This window comes from Rhinatrema bivittatum, chromosome 7 (genome assembly GCF_901001135.1).
Source record: "Rhinatrema bivittatum chromosome 7, aRhiBiv1.1, whole genome shotgun sequence".
In the NCBI taxonomy this organism is placed as follows: Eukaryota; Metazoa; Chordata; class Amphibia; order Gymnophiona; family Rhinatrematidae; genus Rhinatrema; species Rhinatrema bivittatum.
This window is the reverse complement of record NC_042621.1, coordinates 155,107,033-155,131,370: the sequence shown is the minus strand read 5'-3', so window position 1 is coordinate 155,131,370 and position 24,338 is coordinate 155,107,033. Positions and strand designations below refer to the sequence as shown.

The 24,338-nt window shown below is 41.4% G+C and overlaps 1 protein-coding gene across 1 annotated transcript; it reads right to left on the bottom strand.

Moving 5' to 3' along the window:
- Positions 1-3,502: 3,502 nt before the first annotated feature.
- LRIT2 (leucine rich repeat, Ig-like and transmembrane domains 2) lies at positions 3,503-22,831 on the bottom strand. Its single transcript, XM_029608050.1, has 3 exons — positions 22,722-22,831; positions 21,629-22,410; positions 3,503-4,382 (listed from the first exon to the last, which is right to left on the bottom strand). Exons 1-3 carry the CDS (start codon positions 22,829-22,831, stop codon positions 3,541-3,543), a joined length of 1,734 nt encoding a protein of 577 aa, XP_029463910.1. The 3' UTR covers positions 3,503-3,540.
- Positions 22,832-24,338: the final 1,507 nt, after the last annotated feature.

Sequence of the window (24,338 nt, the reverse complement as noted above, 5' to 3'; positions counted from 1 at the left end):
GAAAGTTAGGGGACTGCCATTCGAACTGGGATAGGAAAGATTCCTACGAGATTTCTATTTTGAAATATCCCTGCTGTATGTCAATAAGATCTATGATGGTAACCCTTATTAAGTATACTACTTGGAATGTAGCCGGCCTCAGTTCCCCATGTAATCGATGTATGAAGTGCTCTCTTCCCTGCATGACATTCAAATATGTGTTCTCCAGCTCACTGCATAGTGAGAGAAAGGCAATTAGCGGAGTGCTTCAAGGATCTATACATTATATTTGTAAGCGATATTGAAGAGTGATGAGAAGGAAAAGTTTACCCTTTTTTGGATGGCAGTAAAATATGTAACATAGTTGACATCCCTGAGGAAGACAGAAAAAAATATGATCTAAGAAAGCTTAAGGAGTGGTCAAATGCTTGGCAGGGAAGATTAAATCTGACTTCTAAGAAGATATGGGGGCGATCATGTGTTCCGTGGAAAAGTCATCACTGCCTGATGCTCAAATCCAGACCCACCTAGGTTCTCCCCTCATCACCTCACAGCAACAAGAGGCGCCAGTTGTGGCTTTTAAACATGCAGGAGCTCCTTTCTGAGAACAGTGATGTCAAGTATGCATCTCATTTCTAGCTAAAGCAAGAGCCCCAGAGTATTGGAATTAATGGGCAAAATGCATGGTGTGAATAACTGTGTCCTACTTTATGCCACACTTCACCTCCTCCTCTTCCCCCTCCTGAGCCTCCTCTTTTGGATCTTTTCAGTCTCTGTCTTACTCCAGGCTGAGTGAGATATGGACAGCATGCACTGAGGACTGAATTTTTGGGAACAGCAGCAGTGGAGGAACTCAGGCAGTCACATGCAGCAGCTAAGACCTGGCTTTTTCCAACTTTTCTTTTTTCCTGCAGTTGTACATAAAGGGAGTTGGTCCACTGTGATGGGTTCATGCGTGTCTCTCGCCACCCCCCCCTCCCCCCGCCCCCCATGCTTTAAAATTTGAATGAGAGACTGGTGGAGGTTTCAGCGCTTCCCTAGATCTTTGTCATATGAGTCCTCTCTATATCCGCCCTGCCTGCTCCTTGGAAGTTGCTTTGCCAGATAGTTTTTTATAATATAGGTGTACCTTGGACCCAAAAAGGTTGGGAAGCACTGCTCTAAATGTAATGCCTGTGATGGAGTGTGTCCAAAGATTCCCCACTATTCCCCATTCTCATCAATGAATACCTCCAATCCCTTGCAGCCATCAAGGGGCTGAAGGCATTCACTGAAGAGTATAAGTGATGGAGGATGCCCCAAGGTTCCCCACTATTACAGGCATTGTGATTATCCTGATGATATACAGCTCATCCTTCCTCTCTCAGGTACCTAGGATGGAACAGTGCTCCTCAACTAATGCCTCAGGACAATAACAAAGTGGATGTTTCGGAAATCAACTTCGGTTAAACAAAGATAAAATAGAGGTCCAGTTTCCACAACCAGATAATGCCCCCTTTCCTATTATGCTGGATATCACCCTGCATCCTCAGCATGAGCTCAAAAGCCTAGGAGTCATATTTGACTCTTCCTCAACTATGGAGAGTCAAATATCAGCAGTATTTAAAAAAAAAAAAAAAAAAAAAAAGCACCTTCTGGAATCTTTGCATGGTGAGGTAACTCTGCCCCTTTCTGCAATCAATTGACTTGAAAACAGTTATGCAATCATTACACATTTAGAACACTACAATGCTATTTATATAGGACTATCTCAAGAACAATCACAAAACTCCAACAACAACTGTTGCCAGTGACAGAACAATCACTGGCAACAGAATTTAGGATTGGGAGCCTTCCCTCTTAATCTCACTGTACAGGCTTTCAGTTTCTCTGTGCATTAAATTTTAGATTCTATCCTTCACATTCAAGGCAATGAAAGGCATTGGTCCAACCAATTTTGCTGAGAAGATGAGGGAATATCACCCCACCCGAAAACTTTGATCCAGGAAAAGTAATGTCTGAATGCCTCACCCCTTAAGTCCCTCTGGCTAAAAAAAGAAACAGGTCTAGAACCTTCATGAGAGCCATCTCTGAACTTTGATACTCTCTCCTAGCCATCCTAAAAGCCAGCAATGACTACATGGTTTTTCGCTAACTAAAACATGGCTCTTCAACCAACAAAAAATGTGTGCAGACAAGGTTACCCAGCATGATATGTTTTTAATGCACTAGATTTATGTTGGTAAAAGCCAAATTTACTTATATAAATCTTTTGAATATGGACATCTGACTTTTGTGTCATCCATTTCTGTCTTTTCTCCTATATTAAACCAGTGTCTTATGATCACTGGAGCTCTGGAAACCTCCTACTTGCACATTAGAAATACATTCCCTGATGGAAAGAACCAGGTCCAATATCACCTCCTTCCTCTCTCTTATAGGATCTGTCACTATTTACGTGAATTCAGTTTGTTGAAGGGAGTTCAGCATCTCTCTTTTCTCACTCTGCCTCTTGTTTCTGCAAATGGGATGTTACCATCGCTATATGGCAGATTACAATCTCCCATCAATACCTCCCTCTTTGGTGCACTCTTATGTATATCTTTGATTAGATCTTTAGTTAAAGTCTGAAATGAAGGAGAAAGAATTGCTGCAGAAGATTTTAACTGGAATATCTCATCTATGGTGGACCCCTCAGCAAGCACCACAGCAGAGGAGGCCATGGAGCTAATCATAGCTAGTTTTTCTAGGCCCATGACTACTGTACTTTGCCTTCAACCTATTCTTGTCCTTCAGCAGCCTTCAACTTGTCCCCCATGTCACACATCTGGATGAAGTAAGGCCTGCTTCCTCTGGAGTTGGTTGGATGAACCAGTATCTTAGATATTGCCTGGTGATGGCCTTGGCTGTTTCTTTTCATAACTTGTCCTTTGCCACTGTTGACTAAGGTGAAGTGACTAGTGCTCTAGAACCTGGTGAAGAAGGTCATTCTTCTCAGTGCTGAAAAAAAAACTGTGGAGCCATTCATTAGGTAGTGATTTCTCTGCACTATATGTTGCCTGTGATGCCTCTCGCACATACAGAAATTCAGAATGATGAAGGGGATCACTCCCTTTTTGTTATTTCTTCCTTTTCCCTTCTGTCCACTTTTCTACTTCTACTTCTCTATCTCCAGTTCTGTCTTTGCAATCTCTCCTTCCCTCTTTTCTCCACCTCTCCATCTTCTCCTCCTGCTCCACTTTTTCTACCTTCTTGTCATCAGTCTCTTTCCTCCAATAATTCTTCATAATCTCCTAGCAGTACTGATTACAAGTGGCTTTAATGAAGCATAAAGATTTATTGTATATATAAATACATATGCAAAAGCAGTATAGTTCACATTTCACTTAATACAAATTTAGTTTTAAATAAGTTTTAATCCCCAATTAACTCAACCTAAAACGAGTTTCAAAAGCATTTGAAATGCACTGTACAATAAGACAGAAATATATTTCTGGCTCAAGTAATTCACGTCATTTTTCTTATTCATTCAAAAGACATACATTTCAAATTCAGATAAAGACTGCATCATACTCAGTCAAGCTATGAAATATTATGGGGTGAAACTTGTGTCTGCTGGTCGAGTTCAGCATTGTTTCTGAGGTTGGATTTTTGTTCGTTGAGTTTGTCTTCTGAACACCTCTTATGTTCATTGCCTTCCTGGTGACAACAAAGTCCTTCGTCACTGCTAGCCTGCAGGTTGTCAAAAGTGTTCTCTTCGTTATTGCTTTTCAAAGTTTTCTTACCATTCTTTTTCTTATGGCACAAGACTGAAAACTTTTCCATGCAGTTGCATCTGGTTTCTGTAATGCAAGCATACAGCCCAACTGGCATTGCTAGCACCATGATGCACACAATGACGATAATATGAATGAGCTTCTCTCGCTGTTCCAGCTGACTGATGTCCCGTCCCGTGATAAAGACAATACACTGACCTTTCTGTCGCAGCTGCTTCTTTAAAGTGATGCAGACTTCATACTTTGTAGCTGGCAGCAAATCATTCACAGTATATCTATTTATTCCTGGACCAATTGAAATTGTTTCCTTGTTGGCATCCCCATATTTGCCTAAATAGATGGTGTACCAGCTTACTGCTGGACTTCCTGTCGCTGCATGCCATTCCAGGGAAATCCCATAGACTGTTTGCTTTGAAATTCTTAAATCAATGAAAGCCCTCTCTTCTGAGGTCGGAGGTGGGAGAGAGTAGGAAAAGGAGGATGAAGGCGATGAGCTTTCAGGAGTTGTGACTTTAAGGGATACCACGGTGGAGGAATTACCAAGGAAATTTGTGGCAGTGCAGGTGTACATGCCTTCATCGGCAACATGTGCTGAAGGAATCACCAGTTCTGACTTTGCTGTGTCTTCATCAACATGAGTGGCAGACACTAAAGGAAAGAATTTCAATAATAAATATGACATGGTATATTTGCCTTCTCTGATATATTTCAATATAAATTGTAATGCAGCTTTAAAAAGCAAAATCTATGGGGTCTCTCACACAATCAAATACTTTGTATGTCACTAGCGAGCTGTTAGTAATAATATTAAAGTTCATTAACTTGCAAAGCAAATAGTTGGGAAATATCGTTAATTACAATTTCTTTAGTGCTTCATGTAAACTATATAAAACTGAACTTAATTTGTATTTCTATATATAGAATAAAAATGACCCCAAACTTCGGGGCCAATGTACTACAGTGTGGTAATGCTTTTGCAAGCATTAACACGTGTTGAAAGCACTGTTAATATGCACAATTGAGTTTACACACATCAATAGTGCTTTTAACAAGTGGAAACTAGCTTGTAAGACTTTAATACAAAATCCATACTAATAAGGTAATCAGATGAAAGACTGCTCCTCACCTTTAGCACATAGGAAAATAACATATATTAAAAAGCATGACAGTGAACAAAAACCTGTTAACAAAATAAAAATATACCTCAAAGAGTTGTAGTTAAGTTTTTGTGTTAACATTAGTTTAATGTGCGGGCTTTAACATGCATAAATTAATGCAGAACTCATTTGCATACTATTAACATCAGCTATTAATACAAACTAATTAACCATTGATTTTAATGATCCTTAGTATATTGATCCCATTATTTAGCATGTACAGAAGAGCTGATGAATCAGACCTAAGAAAGAGATACATTTTGATTTCACTTAAGGGAACTCAATGTTTTAGGCTTTTAATTAAATGTAAGTCTTCTACTCACAATCCCCAACTGAACTACTATTCAGGTTTGCACAGAAGCAATTTTCAAACTCTTCCATGATGATACATTTTGATCTCTAACCCCAGAAATCTTACCAAAGTTCATGAAATCATAGAAGGCATTGGGATTTTTGAAAATAGTTCTATGTATGATTATCAGCATTTGAAATCTCACACCAGCAAACCACTGTCAGATCAGAAATGGGGCCTAAATAAAGGCATTGTATTCTGTTGAAATTAAAAACAGAATGCAGATCTTTCAAGAGTCCTTTACCTTAACAGCCATTAGAAATTTTACAAAATGTTTCATAAAAATCATATTGAATGCATAGTATATAAAGGTCTGGGTACTAAACCTCCCTCACAATATTTTCTAGCATGTGCTAATTAAACATTTAAACAGGAATGCTAAAATAGCACTTAAAGTACAATATACTAAATCTTTTACCACATGCACAAAAAGATAGACTTAATAGTGCAGAAACACTATTAGCCTGCACATTATCCCATAAAATTATAACTTCTATGTAGTAATAGGCATGGTTTTTCTTTGAAATGGCATAGACCATGTCATCAACTTGCATCAGCAAAGCAAGATCAAGCAATTCACAACACCGCACCGTGTGCCTCATCCCTTGAAGCTATTATTCTTTTCCCCTTGCATCAGCAACCATTCATCCAAGTTAGTACATAAGAACATAAGATATGCCATACTGGGTTAAACCAAGGGTCTACAAGCCCAGTATCCTGTGTCCAACAGTGGCCAACCAAGTCACAAGTACCTGGCAAGTACCCAAACATTAAATGAATAGATCCCAAGATATTAACCTTATTGCTTAGTAGCAGTTTATGGACTTCTGCTCTAGTAACGTATCCAAAACTTTTTTAAACCCAGTTTTACTAACTGATATAAACCCAGTTTTACTAACTGATATAACCTTATCTTCAGGCAATGAATCCAGAGCTTAATTATGCATTGAGCGAAAAAGAATTTTCTCCGATTTGTTTTAAATGAGCTACTTGTTAACTTCATGGAGTACCCCCTAGTCCTTGTATTATCTGAAAGAGTAAATAACTGATTCACATTTACCCATTCAAAACCTTTCATGATTTTGTAGACCTCTATCATAACCCCCTCAGCCGTCTCTTCTCCAATCTGAATAGCCCTAACCTCTTTAGCCTTTCCTCATAGGGGAGCCAATCCAACCCCGTAATCATTTTGCTCGCCCTTCCCTGTACCTTCTCCAGTGCATCTATATCTTTTTTGAGATGCGGTGATCAGAACTGCACACAGTACTCAAGGTGTGGTCTCACCATAAAGTGATACAGAGGCATTATGACATTCATCATTTTATTCGCCATTCCCTTCCTAATAATTCCTAACATTCTGTTTGCTTGTTTGACTGCCACAGCACACTGAGCCAACGATTTCAATGTATTATCCACTATGGCACCTAAATCTCTTTCCTGGGTGGTAGCTCCTAATATGGAACCTAACATCATGTAACCTCATCATGGGTTATTTTCCCTATATGCATCACCTTGCACTTGTCCACATTATATTTCATCTGCTGTTTGGATGCCCAATCTTCCAGTCTCACAAGTTCCTCCTGCAATTTATCACAATCCACTTGAGATTTAACTACTCTGCATAATTTTGTGTCATCCGCAAATTTAAGCACCTCACTCATCTTGCCCCTTTCCAGATCTTTAATAAATAAAATAATAAAAAGCACTGGTCCTAGAACAGATCCCTGGGGCACTCCACTATTTACCTTTTTCCACTGTGAAAACAGACCATTTAATCCTTCTCTCTGTTTCCTGTCTTTTAACCAGTCACGCCTTCTGAAAATCTAAATGCACCACATCTACCATTTCACCTTTGTTCACATGTTTAATTTCCCCTTCATAAAAATGTAGGAGATTTATGAGGCAAGACTTCCCTTGGGTAAATCCATGCTGGCTATATCCCATTAAACCATGTCTATCTAAATATTCTGTGATTTTATTCTTTATAACTATTTCCTCGATTTTTCCCAGCACTGAAGTCAGGCTCACTGATCTATAGTTTCCTGAATCTCCCCTGGAGCCTTTTTTAAATGTCAGGGTTACATTGGCTGCCCTCCAGTCTTCAGGTACAATGAACAATTATAATGATAGGTTACAAATTTTTACTAATAGGTCTGAAATTTCATTTTTGAGTTCTTTTAGAATCCTGGGGTTTATACCATCTGGTCTAGGCAGTTTACTACTCTTCAGCTTGTCTATCTGGCCTCCTACATTTTCCAGGTTCACCATAATTTGGTTCATTTTATCTGAATCATCACTCTTGAAAACCGTCTCCAGAACGGGTATCTCCCCAACATCCTTTTCAGTAAACACCGAAGCAAAGAATTCATTTAGTCTTTCTGCAATGGCCTTATCTTCCCTAAGTGCCCCTTTAACCCCTCAATCATCTAACGGTCCAAATGACTCCTTCTCACTCAATTTTCATGGAGAGAATTATGGTTTCACTGATGCAGCCTCATCTCTCTGCTGCAGATTGTTCATACATTCTGAGACCATGCAGGACATACAACATATTTAGTGCAATGTTTCAGCATAATCATGTCATTTGATTGGAACTTATGAGATGAGTCTTTATTTTCAATAGTTTCTCAACATGTCTTGTGTATTCCAGGGCAGTACTATCATTAGGCAAGATGACTCAGGTAGAAAATTTTTGGGACTACAAAATGCACTTCCCCAAAATCACTCCTAAACAGCTGACTCACCTTGCAGAGGAATTCCGAAGTGAAGCCTAGTGGACCCCATCCTGTGGTGGCCCAAAGAGAGAGGCCAGACAGTGCTGTATCAGACCCCCATCTCGCTACAGCCTGAAGGGAGAGGCCTGGTGACACTATGATAGACTGCATGCCACTGAGGCCTAAAGAGAGAGGCCCCGTGGGGCCACAACATACTTCTTCCTATCATGGTCAAAAGAGAGAGACCCAGTAGGGCCAAAGCAGACTCCATCCCACTGCAGCTTGAAAAGAGGGGGAGGCCCTGATAGCATATATGATTGTGTGTAAGAGGGTGTTTGTGTAAGAGAGAATGAGAGCCTGTGTGTGCATATGAGAGTAAGAGTATGTTGTGAGAAAGCATGTGTGTGTGTGTATGTGTGAGAGACAGAGAGAGAGAGAGAGAAAGAGAGCCTGCATGTATATATGTGTGTTTGAGAGAGAGAAAGACGGCATCTGTGAGAGACCCTGTACACATATGTGAGAGAGAGGGTGTGTGAGAGAACCTATGTGCATGTGTGGGTGAGAGAGAGAGCCTGCGTGCATGTGTGTGTGTATATATGAGAGAGTTTGTGTGTAACAGCCTGTGTGCAATTGTGCATGAGAGAGAGGGTATGGGAGTGTGTGTGGAAGGAGGGAGAGAGAGCCTGTGTATATGAGAAAGAGAGAGACTGTGTATCATAGCATAATATGAGAGAGGGAGTATGAGAGAGGGAGTGCATAAGTGTGTGTGTGATAGAGAGAGTAAAGATTCTGTGGCACCCCTCCCCCAATCTACAACAATCTCAGGGTAACTGGAAATCCAAAGATCCCAAGTGGAGAGCAGGGAATTTTTTTTATTCTCATGAGTTTTAAGTGTTAGTTGTTGTTTGATGTGTCTGTTTTGACACAGACATTTTTAAATATTGTTTTGAGTTTAATTATTGAATGATGTTTTGTTCATCAGCTATTTTGAAATATTTATTTTTTCTATGGTTTTACTATTATGATTGATGTGTTATGTTTCTTGACTTTATTACTGTTTTTTGAGGCATGATGATGTTTCTATTTTTCCATTTTTGTATTACATACAGATTCTGGTGATTTCCGGTTCAATTTTTGTCTACATGTTTCTATTATACTTTATGGTGTCTTTATTCTGTATTTGCTGAAAGTCCATATGTGATCAAGGTGAGGTATTCTGCTAGTATGTGGTTTCTAAGTAGGGATTTATAACAGCCTGGCTTGTTCTGTTTTTCCTAATAGAAAATGTATTGTTTTATGGCCTGGTGCAATATTTGCAGTGTTACCTTTTCATAGGGAGGGTTGTAATTGTTTGAGTGCTGGCATTTAGTTCTGTTTTAGTATGTGAGGTTTACTGTATTATAATTGTAACTAATTTTGCTCATGACTTTCTAAGTGCCAAGCCCATATCAAATGCATTTCGGTCTAATACCATATGGTTTCCAAGCATCTTTTTTGCAGGGTTTTCTGGTTGATACTACAGTGATTGTGATATTTTTATCTCACCAAACTGTGAATGTCCTTTTTAATGTAAAATCTGTTATTATAAATGTGCTATTATAATTGCACATTTTTTTATTGTGTGTGGTGAGGGATGGGAGAGAAAGGGTATAAGGCTGTAAAGTTCACCTAGGGCACCTAATACTCTCGCACTAACCTAGAGAGAGTCCACTACAAACAAACCCCCACCATTCACCTATCTCCCACTTCTCCAGGTGGCAAATGCTGAGGAAAAGAGAAGAGCAGGTCATAGGGTTCCTGGGAGTGTGTTCCCAGCTTCCTAGGCATATTACCACGTTCTGCCATTTCTTTGGGATTCTGACCCCTGCTTTCTTCCTTCTGCAACATTTCAAATCACTCCAAGGGGATCACCTTAGGCCTCTCACTCCAAGTATCACAGGCCTGTGATACTTTAGAAAATGAGGCCCTAAGGCCCTAAGGCACTTAACTTAGGTGACAACTTAGGTAACAGCAGGTCAAAATGTAGGGCTCTAAATTGAAGTGACTTTTCAGCTGAAAACTTACAATCCTAACTTTGACTGAAGATAGGATCCTAACATAAAGTTGAATTTTAAAAGCTCGGCATGCACGAAAACTGGAAAATATGCGAATAGGTTGGGCCGGCATGTGTCGAGTGGATTTTAAAAGCCACCAGAATACGTGCATATTTCCCACTACATACACAAAAAATTTCTCAATGAAACCAACGCATAAATACTTATGTGCAGAAGCCTGCGCAGGAGTCCCCTGCCATGTAAATTTACTTCTGTTATGGATGGTGTGTATGTCATTAAAAAATATATATATAGGCATGTCAGTGAGATTTTAAGAGTCGGGAGGCTATTAAACTAGGGGGTTTGGAAGTCCTATTTATTTAAAAAAAATTATTTAAAAACTTTTCTATACCGTCGCTAAGTTATATACCATCGCAACGGTTTACAAATAGGCACATAGACTAAGGTAAGTACATTGGCTCCCAATTAAGTACAGAATACTATACAAAACATTAACAATCGTTCAAAAAACCATTTACAAGGGCAGTCCTCTCGAACTCAACTCTCCTCTTCTACTTCATCAACCAACCAGACCAACGAGAACAGCGTACATAAACACTCTCCAAACAACACAAGTCAAATCTTCAGCAAGCAAACGAGCCTTGTCTTCAGCAGGTCCATCTCTCTGGAACTCGCTACCTTCTTATCTCCGGTCAGAACATTGCCCTATCAACTTCAAAAAAAGACTAAAAACCTGGCTTTTTGTTCAAGCGTTCGAATCATGTTAATAAAGCACCTCATCTTCCACGCACTAGCAAACATTCCATCCATAGACTCTCAATCAAACCTGAAACATAACACTTCACAATCAAGATAATTTCCAGTTTTCACTTTTTTTTTTTTATACTATGTTTTCACATTTTTTATACTATGTTAAGTTAATTTTACCCATGTATTCGTTCCAAGTTTTTTAGTCCCTGTTCTATGTAACTTGCGTTCTTTATGCATGTCTCTTTTCAGTTACAATGTAAACCGAGCTGATATGCAATCCTGCATGAAGCCCGGTATATAAAAATGTTAAATAAATAAATAATAATAAATAATAAATAAGTAAATCTAGGATATCGTACATTCTAACAGGTGCCAAAAAAGTTTGGTTACAATTTCATAAATAAAATCATTATTTGAGTAATGTTGGTCAAGTCCAGGTATATTATTGAGTTACTATCTCTTTGAGATATTACTTCTTAAATGTAGGATTAAGTAAATTCATTCTCATCTGCATTACTCTGTACTTTCATTCTTTACCCTCCGCACTCTTTAGTGAAGGCTTTTTTAAAGAGCCATGTTTTTAAATTTTTCTTAAAAGTTTTGAGATTATTCTGTAATCTGAGTTCAGGGGGCATCGTGTTCCATAGTATGGGCCCAGCCAATGATAAAGCCCTTTCTCTCACGTGGGTTAATTTTGCTGACTTTACTGAAGGGATTGTTAGTAGTGCTTTGTTTGCTGAGCGGAGGTTTCTTGCCTTGGTGAAAGGGAATGAACTGGTGAAACTGGCAATGGCATGGACGTGCTTCCCTTTTAAATTCCCCCCACTTAGGTGGTGGGATTTGCGCACATATGTATCAGAGATGTGATTCAGCCGAACCCTTCGCTTCGGCCTTCGTTATCGGCCCGCTGCAGGAAATTTCGCTTTCCCACAGTTCGGGCTGATTTTTTTTGGCCACCCCAAAAGTTTAATTAACTAACCCCCCACACACACCCTCCCGATGCCCCCCAAGACTTGCTGAAAGTCCCTGGTGGTCCAGCGGGGGTCCCGGGAGCGATCTCCCCCTCTCAGGCCGTCGGCTGCCAGCAAATCAAAATGGCGCCAGTGGCCCTTTGCCCTTACCATGTGACAGGGGGTATCAGTGCCATTGGCTGGCCTCTGTCATTTTTTAAGATGGTGCTGGCCTTCCACTGCTCCTACCATGTGACAGAGACCGGCCAATGGCACCGTTAGCCCCTGTCACATGGTAAGGGCAAAGGGCCACCGGCGCCATTTTGATTTGCTGGCAGCCGATGGCCTGAGAGAGGGAGATCGCTCCCGGGACCACCACTGTACCAGCAGGGACTTTCGGCAAGTCCTGGGGGGTTGTAGTTAATTAAATTTGAAGGGTTGGGGCGGGTTTGGGGTTTTTGTTTAATGTTCCCTTTCTCTCCCCCCAAAAAAACGCTAGAAAAACCACACAAAATTTTGTGAGTTTTCCTTTAGTTTTGTCAGCTCCCCGAAATGCAACGTAATAGGAAATATCATCTTTATTTCCTATTTCCTATTTCGTTGCAAACGAATGCACATTCCTAATATGCATGCACCCACTTAAAATTGTGTGCACATCAAGGAGGAAGTGACGTCATCCCACTCGATGGCAGCATAGCTGGTGAGCTCCTGCAAAACCCAGTAAATTCCTTCCGTCCGACACCCTTAATTAAAGCGTTTTCTCACGAAACAGCGACGAAAGCTACATAAACCTCGGAGGCATGGCGGGGAAGAAAAAACAAATTGATTTCAAGCGGTTTTCCTACCGCAAGCTTTCTGAGCTGGGGCCTTCCGAGGACGGCGAGGAAATGGCGGACGATCCTGACGGTTAGATGGCTGCTCTGGAAGGAGACGAGTTCAACTTAGCCACGGATGAAGCGCCAACTCGTTCTGAGTTTCGGAATTGGTTCTGTACCTTGCGACAGGATCTGAAAAGCTACAAAAAGGAAATACGCACAATGCTGGAGGACTTCCGAGAAGAACTGCAAGAGGACAATTTACTAATTAAAACAAAACTAGCAGACCTGGAAAACCGCGCACGAAGGGGGAACCTGCGGTTTCGAGGATTTAAAGAAACGGAGGAAAATGCGGATTGCCATGCTGCGGTACGCAGGTTCTGCTCCTTTTTGCTCTCTACGGGGGATGATGATGCGGCTCAAGCTTCGGCCCCCATAATCTTTGACAGAGCGCATCGGGTCCTCAGACCACCGAAGGCTAATCTCCCTCTAGATATCATAGTTTGTTTCCATGATTATTTGCAGAAAGAAAAAATACAAGAAGTGGCAAGGAAAAATATTCGCTGGCAATGGGAAAATCAAGAGATCTCTGTATATGCCGATCTTTCTCAAGCCACGTTGCAGAATAGATTTGAACTGCGAGATGTTACCCAATTTCTAAGGCAAGCCAACGTGAAATATAGATGGCTGCATCCTTTTGGGCTGGCCTACACATGGGATGGAGCGTGGGATGGAGCGTCAGTGCAAATCCGTACACTGCAAGAAGCGGCGGCCATCTTAGGAGAGCGGGGATTCAAGGTATCCCAAGCAGCGGGTTTTGCCGGCCGGAAAGATGAAGGACAAGCTCAACACCCTAGGTGGCAGCGTGTTGGAGCGCGGAATAATCGTCTAAAAAGGAGCTCTGATGCTACCACTAAAAATCCTGGCTGAGATGACTAACTCTAAATGCTGCGGGTAGGGTACAGTAGCCCCAGGCGATTGTGGAGGCGCTGCAGCCTTGGGACTGCATTCTGAGTTCTAATGTGTTGTGAGCCATTTGGTTTCTTATTTCATCACTTTATCCTAGTTCTTTCACAGGTTTAATTGTCTGCTATATGTTCATGCAGATGGGTGTTCGGACGTTGTTGTTATTATTCATAGTTTATGTGGGTTTGCAGGGGAGCGGGAGATATTGTCAGTTTCTTTTCTTCCTCCTTACGGTGTAGAGGATGGATCTGCATGGAGGATTATGCAGATCCTATACGGGAAGGGGGGGGTGGGGGGGGAACCATGGGGTGGGGGTTCATGCCAAAAGGGATTGCGAAGGTTGAGTTTCAGGATCTACTTGACATGCGACGAGGTTCTTTTGATCATATCCTCTCATGTACTGTTATTATATATGATGGTGTTTGCTAAATGTTTCCCAGCTGACCAACCCCTTGGATCGCCGATGTTCACCTTTTTTTATGCACCATGACTTCTGTACGCTTGGGATCTATTAATGTTAAAGGTTTAAACACACCCTTTAAGAGGCGGCTGCTTTTTAAAGAACTAGCTCTTCAAAAATTAGATATCATATTCCTCCAAGAGACCCATTTAAAAAGCCATCATCAGCATCTCATGGCTTCTAAACTATTTTCTAAGCAATATTATGCTCCCTGTCACAAGAAGACTAAATATACGGGAGTTGGAGTCTTGTTTTCTTCTAATTTTGTTTTTGAATGTGTATCTTGCACTAAAGACCCTGAGGGCAGATACCTCCTGTTAGAAATCAAAGTAGAGGGGGAGACATATACCCTTATTAACATCTATGCACCCAATACGGACCAAGGGGCTTTCTTTGATAAACTGAAGCATATAGTGTTATCACATGGAAAGGGGAAATTGATAGTGGGGGGGGGGATTATAACTTGGTAAGAGTGCCTGGTATGGATGCGTCTAGGGGATATGTTTCGGCCTCTCCTCGTCATAGAAGAGCGCTACAAGATTTTATGGATGCTTGCCAACTAGTGGACGCTTGGCGATTAAGATATCCTACCTCTAGGTCCTATACATATTTCTCCTCCACCCACCAAGTATATTCTAGGATAGATTATTTTCTTATAGATAAAGGGGTGTTCCATCAAGTTGCTCAGACGGCTATTCACCCTATTGCCTGGTCCGACCATGCTATGGTTGATCTAACTTTGGATTTTGTTGCCTATGATAGAGGAACCAGATTTTGGAGACTCAATGAATCTCTGCTATCAGATCGAGAGTTCAATCAAACTCTAATTTCAGAAATCAAAGAATTTTTCTTGAGGAATGATTGTGGTACTGTGGACCCCCCTATAGTATGGGAAGCCTTTAAGGCATATCTTAGGGGGATACTCATCTCCAGGGGGACGTTCCTCAAGAGAAAAACTGATAAAGAGGTTCACTCTTTGCGGACTAAAATAGCGGCTCTGAGTCAGGAACATCAACTTACAGGTAGTCCCAAGACTCTCCACAACTTGGCTAAAGTTAGGGAAGATCTAATGCGGGTGGAGGCCGCTAAGATGGCTCATGGGCTGCAAATAACCAAACAGGTCTATTTCGAGGGGGCCAATAAGGCGGGGAAAATATTAGCTGGCCAATTGAAAAAAATTCAATATCAAAACCACATAACCAAGATAAAGGGAGATGGAGATAGGATCTTAACTACTAATACGGATATTAGGAACAGATTTCTTAAATTTTATGCTGAATTGTATAGTGATCGCAACCCTATCTCACATCAACATATAGAAGAGTAGGACATATTGATCTTCAACTACTTCCTGAGCTGGCGAGACAGGAGTTAGATGCTGAGATTACTACCCCAGAAATCTTGGCGATAATTAAGACATTGAAGAATGGCAAGTCGCCAGGACCGGATGGTCTGACTGCTAAGTTTTATAAGCAGTTCGGCCCCTATGTGGTAACACACCTGAAAAAAGTATTTAACTCATTGATGGGAGGGGAATTCATTTCCGCCAAATGCTAATTTAGCTGGGATCACTATACTGCCTAAGCCTGGCCGGGACCCCACTGTATGTGGCTCTTATCGCCCAATATCTCTCATAAATCTGGACCTTAAGATATTGGCGAAAATTCTAGTGAATCGGGTAAATAAGTATATTACTAGTCTGGTTCATCCAGATCAAGCAGGGTTTATCCCGGGGAGACTAGCGGGAGACAACATTCGCAAACTTCTAAATTTAATGTGGATAGCGCATTCTTGTCCTCCAGAAGCCCTGTTTCTTTCAATAGATGCGGAAAAAGCATTTGATATGGTGCATTGGCCGTTTCTATTTGGAGTCCTGAAGAAGATGGGGTTTGGTGATTACTTTTGTACCTGGATTCGAAAACTGTATGATAAACCTAAGGCCTGTCTCAAGATTAATGGAGGATATTCCAATCATTTTACTGTAGAGAGGGGGACTCGACAGGGATGCCCCTTGTCTCCAGTACTTTTTGCCCTCTTCTTGGAACCTCTAGCTACTAGCATTAGACAGAATACTAACATAAGGGGTTTTGAAGTGGGAGATCATGTTTACAAGTTGTGCCTGTTTGCTGATGACATAATGTTCACGGTCAGGCACCCCCATACATCTCTTACGGGCATTGAGACTGAAATCAAGCAGTTCAGCGAGGTTTCGGGGTTCAAAGTCACCTGTTCGCAGGACACAACTGCGGAGCTTAAAAGTAGCCATCCCTTTCGCTGGGCGCTACAGGACATTAAATTTTGGGAATAAGGTTGGCGAGTCATCCTAGGGAGCTTTTCAGGCTTAACTATGTACCCCTACTTCACAAAATATATCGGGATCTGGACATATGGACACGTTTACCTAATTCATGGATGGGGCGTATAGCCACGATTAAAATGAATATTTTACCTAGATTATTATATTTATTTCAATCGCTCCTGATCCCTATATCCTCAAAGCTACTTAAGAAATGGCAGAGAAAAATATTTAGCTACATTTGGAAACGCAGACCTCCAAGAGTAGCGAGAACGACTCTTTATCGTCCCAGGTTGGAGGGGGGACTTGGGGTTCCAAACCTACAGTGGTACCATGCGGCGTCCCAGCTGCGGCCACTGGTGGTCTGGCACGGGATACAGGATGTGAAACATTGGGCCCAAATTGAACAATATTATTTAGCCAACATGCCACTTTCAGCTTTGCCATGGCAGCCTAAGACAATGTGGAGGCCCTGCCCTAACATGCTCCCCACGACTCTGAACACTTAAGCATGTGGAACAAATGGAAACTACATTTGGTAGGCAAGCAGAGATACTATCGTCTGTCGCATCTTTTCCACAACACCACATTTTTACCCTGTGTACCTTTGAGAGCGTTTCAATTGTGGAAAAAAGAGGGAATATATGCTATAGCTCATATAATGTTAGATCGAGGTATTATTCCCTTTAACACAGTGTGTACACAGCATGGTCTCTCACAACGAGAGTTCCTGGCCTATAATCAAATTTCCCATTATTATGGGCACGTTATCAAATCCGAAGTGCTAACCACCAGCAAAACCTTGTTTGAAGTTTATTGTTCCTCACCGCATGTGCCAGGAAAACTAATTTCCAAAATATACATGTTACTCAGTACTCCTCCACCGACAGTCCCGTCCTTTGTTATGCAATGGTCTGCAGACTTACCTGAGACGCTGGATTCAGATGATTGGTCTCATATATTTCAGCAGATCAGTAAAGCTTCTATCTCAGTGGATCTTCTAGAAAATAGTTATAAACTTTTGTATAGATGGTACATTACTCCTGAGAAAATGTGCAAGTTTATTCCTAATACCTCGGGCTGTTGTTGGAGAGGATGTGAGTACCGGGGAACCTTTGCTCACATGTGGTGGTCGGGCTTATGTATCTCTTATCTTTGGAGGCAATTACAGGTTATTCTGTCAACAATTTTGGACGCTAATATAACTTTAACCATGGACTTTGCTCTTCTCCATAATGTGGACAGTGTGGACGGCACACCGGGACAACTATTGAGTATGCAAGCCTGTATAGCTGTTCGGATGGAGATAGCACATGCGTGGCGGAACCCACAAGGACCTCAGTTCTCAACAGTTTTGCGACGTTTAGATAGGGTATGCTCTCTTTATAAGATAACGGCGTATAAGAGGCAGAAACCCATTAAGTTTCATCAAATTTGGGACCCGTATCTGGCATGGAGAGGAACTGAGGAGCATTCAGGTCGCATGAGAGGGAACTTAGCAACTAGTACTTAACACAGTTAACCTTAATGTCTGGCAATCGATGTATGATGTTGGCATGAACATTGGAGGAGGGGAGGGGGGAGGGAGGGGGCAGGGTTACAGAATGTATTCACTGGCGATGTTACCTTATGATACTGTTGTTACAGATTGTTTTCATCATGTACGTCAATAAACTTTAAATGATAAAAAAAAAATTGTGTGCACATATGCGCACACTCAGCCTATTTGATACCATGCGCGCATATACATGCAGATGTTATCGAGTAGCCATATCCCTGGGCGTGAGCCGGCAAATGCACACACATATACATCCATATGCCTGTTTAAAAGTTATCATCCCTAGGGCCAAATTTTAGGGACTCAGCTTTCTTTTTTTTAATATCAGCCTCAAAGAATCATGCAAGACTATATTTATTGACACTGGGAGATCTCCAGCATTTCAATAATCATCAGTTTGTACATTTCTTTTTAACTTCCAAACACAAGACAGTGAAAATTATGTGAGTAAAGTTTCCCAAAAAATTGAGAGCTTTAGTATTTTTCTTGTTATCGATACTATAATTTTAACTTGTAGAAATACAGCAGTACCTCCAAGATTCAATTTATAACCTTCTACTTTTCAAAAACTAAGATTAAAAGGGAGTACAATGTTACTCCGCCAAACAATAAGAATGATATCTTTTAGTATCACCGTATTAAGAAAAATTCTGACAGAATAAAATTATCTATAGAGCAGCTTGTTAAATGAGTAGCTCATTAATTAATTCAAGGTTTGAATATCCACATGTAAATGAGCTGAAGTTTAAATTTAGCTTGGGTAGGTCGTGGTTATTTTTGAAAAGTTACTGCATTTTTGTTCATGTCATTGTTAAATCAAGATGTACAATTACACAATAAATTAGCCTCATTAGAAAAAATATTATGTTGGGGATTAGCTCCTTCTCCAGCAAAAGTTCTAAAGTTTCTTCTTGTATTGGTGTTTTATACCTAAAATTTAGACTGAGAGGTTTCATTGACATCCAGTATCTGCTGTAATTTCAAGATTATAATGTACTTGCTTGAGGTGTTACATATTAACTGTTGCTTTAAGAGATGCCTCTTATGGTGTAAAAGATGGCAGCTTCTTAAACAAATCAACACAGCAATTAGAAAACTCTACCCTTCCTCCTTTTTACATCAAACTAACTGACCAGACCCAATGACAGTTAACAGCCCCTCTTAAAATATTTATTATTTGGATCCCTTATTTACTTATTGTACAGCCCAACTGAGACAGGTCATTTGACAGCATGTAAATTGCAAGTAGATTGTTTAATTTAGGGTTTACATACCTATGACACCCCCTTTTGGTGCAATAATTCAGCCTGGCTCTGGTCTGAGAAGCAGGCTGTAATTGCATTCATTGTGGAAAGTGAGAATCTACCTTATAAATGGCCTGTGACCGACGGCCCGCAAATGCGCAGTAGAGACCAGCTCTACCGCGCATGTGCGGGCGAGCACGTCGCTCTGAGGCAGCTTCAGAAAGAAAAAAAAATGGCGGCGTCCAGTGGCAGCAGCGGGCGGCGGCGGCGGTACCGGCAGCGGGCGGCGACGGCTGTAGCGAGCGGCGGCGGTAGCGACGGCGGTAGCGGGCGGTAGCGAGGGAGGGAGAAGAGAGAGAGAGGGAGAAGAGAGAGAGAGGGAGGGACGGACTGAGTGGGAGGGAGGGACGGAGAGAGAGAGTGGGAGGGAGTGACTGAGTGAGAGGGATTGAGTGAGGGGGAGGGACTGGGACTGAGTGAGAGGGAGAGGGGGGACTGAGGGAGGGAGTGGGACTGGGAGAGAGAGGGAGGGAGTGGGACTGAGGGAGAGTGAGTGGGACTGAGTGAGTGAGAGGGAGGGGGGAGGGAATGACTGAGTGGGAGGGAGGGATTGAGTGAGGGGGAGGGACTGAGGGAGGGAGTGGGACTGAGGGAGAGAGAGGGAGGGAGGGAGTGGGACTGAGGGAGAGGACGGAGGGAGTGGGGACTGAGTGAGAGTGAGTGGGACTGAGTGAGTGAGAGGGAGGGAGAGAGGGGGGAGTGAGTGAGACTGAGTGGGAGGGAGGGACTGAGTGATAGGAGAGGGAGGAGTGGGTGAGGGAGGGGGTGGTGAAGAGTGAGGGGAGAGAGAAAGAGGGGGAGGTGAGAGACAGAGGGATGTAGCCCGTTTTAACGGGCTTAACGGCTTGTAAAATATAATGGAACATAAATTTAAAATACTAAAGGTGTTTCTTTCGATGTTATGAAGAACATGAACAGTCATTTTTTACTAGCAGTATTATTAAGGGCCTGTATTATCTCATCTATATAGAGGGATTGGTCAACTCTCAGTGAAGTAACCAATCCTGGCTTGAGTGATGTGAATAAATGAATATCTAAGTTCCAGTACAACAGCTACTGGCACTTAGATATTCAGCCCACCAGAGGACATAAAGCTTTTCTTCCACTTTTTAAAGAAGGGGCAGGGGATCAGATTGCTCAGGCTGTGACATTTTTTTTTTCAAATATTCAATATGCTGGTGAGTGGCAAAATGGAAGATAAATTCTGCCAAATATTCAGCTAAAGTTATCCAGGTAACGTTTACCCAGAAAACTTTGCTGCTTGCCAGCTTACTGAATGTTGACCCATAAGTGGCTAGAACAAGCCATTCACCAAGCAGACATTTCTGTAAGTGGGGTCGGGTCAGAGAAAGGACTTAACCAGCAGCTGGCTAAGTTTAGGCACCTAATCCTGAGCATCAGCATTGCTGGCCTAAATCTAACCAGCTAGATTTGGTCAGCTAAATTTAGATCAGTTTTCAGCTGCAACTTAGCCCACTAATTTGCCTGGCTAAAACTTAACTGGCTATGTTGGACATTCTGAGCCCTTTTGAAAAATCACTTGCATAGCTCGGATACCATAAAACAAACCTGTTTGCTGCGCTGGAGGACTGGAGTTGAGAACGTTTAATCTTATCTAAGTGAAACATATGGCCATCACAGCCTGAGATAATGGCAGTTCTTTTTTAAGGAAGTTAGTAGGGACTACATTAAAAACAAAAAAATTCTTTCCCGAATATGCTCTGAATCAGGGGTGCTCAAACCAGTCCTACAGGCCCCCCCAGCCAGTCGGGTTTTCAGGATATCCCTAATGAATATGCACGAGATATATTTACATGCACTACCTCCTTTGTATGCAAATATTTCTCATGCATATTCATTAGGGTTATCCTGAAAACTCGACTGGCTAGGTGCACCCCTAGGACCGGTATGAGCCCCCCCTGCTCTAAATGAATACAATTAAATTAAAATTTTGCCATGCATGCTATAACTATTCTTTTGTTTAAATGATTTATTTTTCCTCCTTCATTACTAACATCCTCATTAATTTGCTGGGCTTTACAATAGTTATTTTCATAATTGTGTGTCTGAAGGAACCCCTTGATACTTTTCTTGAATGGAAATTAAATAAAGACAGAAGCATAATAGCACATGTCAATACAGTGCTTCACTTTGGCTATTATCACTAACAAACAACAGATTTATAATAAATTCTAGAAAGTATTTAATTTATTGAACGCAAAATCAAGCTCTGGAATCTGTCACCAGAGGACATGGTCAAGGCAACTACTATAGCAGGATTTGAAAAGGGATTTAGATAAATTCCTGGTAGAAAGTTCCGTAAAATATTATCAGCCAGGTAGACTTGGAAAAGCCACCACTTATCCCTGGGAGTAAGCAACAAGATATAGATTTACTTTTGGGATCTGCTGGGTACTTGTGATCCAAATTGGTCACTGCTGGAAACAGGATGCTGGGCTCAATGGACCTTGGCTTGACTCAGCATGGCATGTCTTATGTTTTTATTAAGACTACTTACCAGTAAATGCTCTTAACATTGCCAGCGTATACGTCCAAAATATTTCTGGAAAAGGGCTTGCAGTTGCTAAGCAGATCAAAGAAACATTCCACCCCACCTGCACAGTAAGGTTGGAAAGAAGAGCAGACGTGATTGGCTTTGTACAACTGCTCAACTCTATTTCATGAAAGAATTTCCCTGCCCAAAAGTGTGGACTGGAACACATCAAATATGGATTCATTAAAATGATAGGTGGACTGACTGATTTGATAAACTGGACAAATCCCTGAAGACGGCAGTCACATATCCACGGGTTCTCATGCAGAGCTAGCACCGAGCCGGGTGCAGTTTGTGCTCTGCTTTCATACAGCTGAGTTTTCTGGTAGAGAGGCCAGTTAGAGAAGACATCCTTAGAAATGACAGTGAGCTGATTGAAGGAGAAGTCTAAGTAGGTCAGGTTTGCAAGATACCTCAGGGCATGATCTGGGAGAACATCCAGCCTGTTGTGCTTAAGATCCAGTATTTTTAATGCCGGAGTGTCTTGAAATGCTGTCCATGGGACTGTAAGCAACCTGTTTCCTTGCAATCTCAGTTCTGTCAAATCCTTCAGGTACTCCAAGCTTTTCAGGTGCATAACTGTGATGTTATTGAAATTGAGCCAGAGGTATTTCAAAGCACTCACAGTGGCAAAAGACCCAGGAGGCAATTCTGTTAGATGACAGTTTTCTATTCTAATTTTCCGGATGTCTGGGGGAATATTTTCTGGGATCTTTCTCATGGTTGAAGCCATGCACAATAAACTCCTATGAAAAAAGAATCAGGGATTTCACTAGAAGCAATAATGTCTAACAAATGCTGTTATAATGTATAGGTAACTAAACTGCAGACTAATGAGGAATACATAATTATACATTAGCCCTAAAATAAGCTTGTTTACTTGATATAAGGAAGCTATTCATATTTACACATTTGCAAAAGGTTTAACTAATGTTGGATAGGATCATGCCAAGCAGTCTATTACTATTATTGCCTATCATTGTCACTGTAAATCCACTCTCTTATATTCAGGGTTATCACCTAGCACTCAAATACAATATAAATATTGTTGTCTTACCTTCCACTACTATTATTTGAGCAGGAACATCCAATAATGCAGAAAGAAGAGATTGTGTTCAGTTTGATTAAGACAAGATTCATTAGAAAAACATAATAAAGAGGGTCCATATTCTTGTTTAAGGAAACACACTGCCTGTTTGGTACAAGGACATGCCAAGAGTTTCCAAGTAGAAAATCCTATTAGTACTAGTAATCTCTCCTGACGCAGTAGTCAAGATTGCTGGCGGTAAGAGGACAACAAAATAGTCAATAAGCTAATTAATTTGCTTTGGGTCTTAGAATAATTCATATTGTTTATTTTAACACATGTACAAAGCATGTACACAAAGCTACTTGTCAGGTTTCATTAATCAATTTTTGACAAGGGCTCCACAATAAATATAAAGATACAAAATCACTCTTGGGGCACATACACAGACCATTTTTTTCTGTTTAATATTTTGTAATTTACTTTTAAATGGTAGCACTACAATTTGAGATCTGTATACTGGCAACCTTTTATTTTATACAATGATTACTCTTTCTTTTTTTCAAAGTCGATGATTATTTCAAAATAATGTGAACACTACGTCAACAATAGATTGTTCGAATATTTCAAAATTTCAAATATTTTCAAAAACCAGATCCCATTAAACAAGATCCCATTATTTATACATTGGGTGCAAATAGTTTGTAGACCTTCATACCATCCCACGGTCTTTTGAGCTTCTCTGCTCTTTGTTTAAGCCACTTTTGGGATCATCTTTAATCATAGGTCTTTTTTCACCCGTATCCGAATTTTTCTTTTTTCATTTTTTTCAAGCAATTTTCGTTAATATAAAATATGCTGTAAGCTATTTCAGAGCAAGCTATTGAGATCCTCTTAGCATTTCACTTTTAAAGTGGTAAGTTCAAGGTACTTTTCTTTCAGTGGTAACTGTACTCTGTTACAGAATTTGAATGTAATTCTTAAATGTCTTACATATGGTTCATGTGGTATAATGGCTATACCCCTACCCACCCTCTCTTACCTCCCATGCTCTCTCTCACACCCTCCCCACCCACCTCTTACCAACCATGTTCTCTGTCACCCCCTCTCTCTCACACACACATTCTCTCTCACCGGCATCCCCCCCCCCCATGCTCTCTCTCAAACCCTCCCCACCACCCCCTCTCACCAACCATGCTCTGTCACACCCCCCCCCCCCATCTCTCACACACACATTCTCTCTCACTGGCATCCCCCCCCCCCCCACGCTCTCTCTCACACCCTCCACACCCCCCTCTCACCAACCATGCTCTCCGGGCGGCGAGCCTTTTTATTTGCACATCTGCTCTTGCTTTGAGCAGAATTTCCCTAGAAATTCACTGTAAGAGTGTCCCTTCCACATACACACACCCTCATACAGGCTCCTTCACTCTCTGGCAGACACACACACATCCCCTCATATTTGTTCCCTCTCTGAAACCCACACTCAAGCATCTCGCGCACTCCCCCTCTTACCAACCAACCTGTCTCTCGCACTCCCCCACACCCCCTCTCCTCTCTCACACAGATATTCTCTCTCACAGGCATCCCCCTCCCCTCATATAGGCTCCCTCTCTCTGAAACCCACACTCTCTTACCTACCATGCT

Excerpts from the sequence above, each read along its gene's own strand:
- LRIT2 (XM_029608050.1), bottom strand. The coding sequence starts at position 22,831 with ATGGACCCTCTTTATTATGTTTTTCTAATGAATCTTGTCTTAATCAAA. Across the intron at positions 22,411-22,721 it reads TCAAATAATAGTAGTGGAAG|GAGTTTATTGTGCATGGCTT; the intron begins GTAAGACAACAA and ends CTTTTTTCATAG. Across the intron at positions 4,383-21,628 it reads AATGTTAAGAGCATTTACTG|TGTCTGCCACTCATGTTGAT; the intron begins GTAAGTAGTCTT and ends TCTTTCCTTTAG.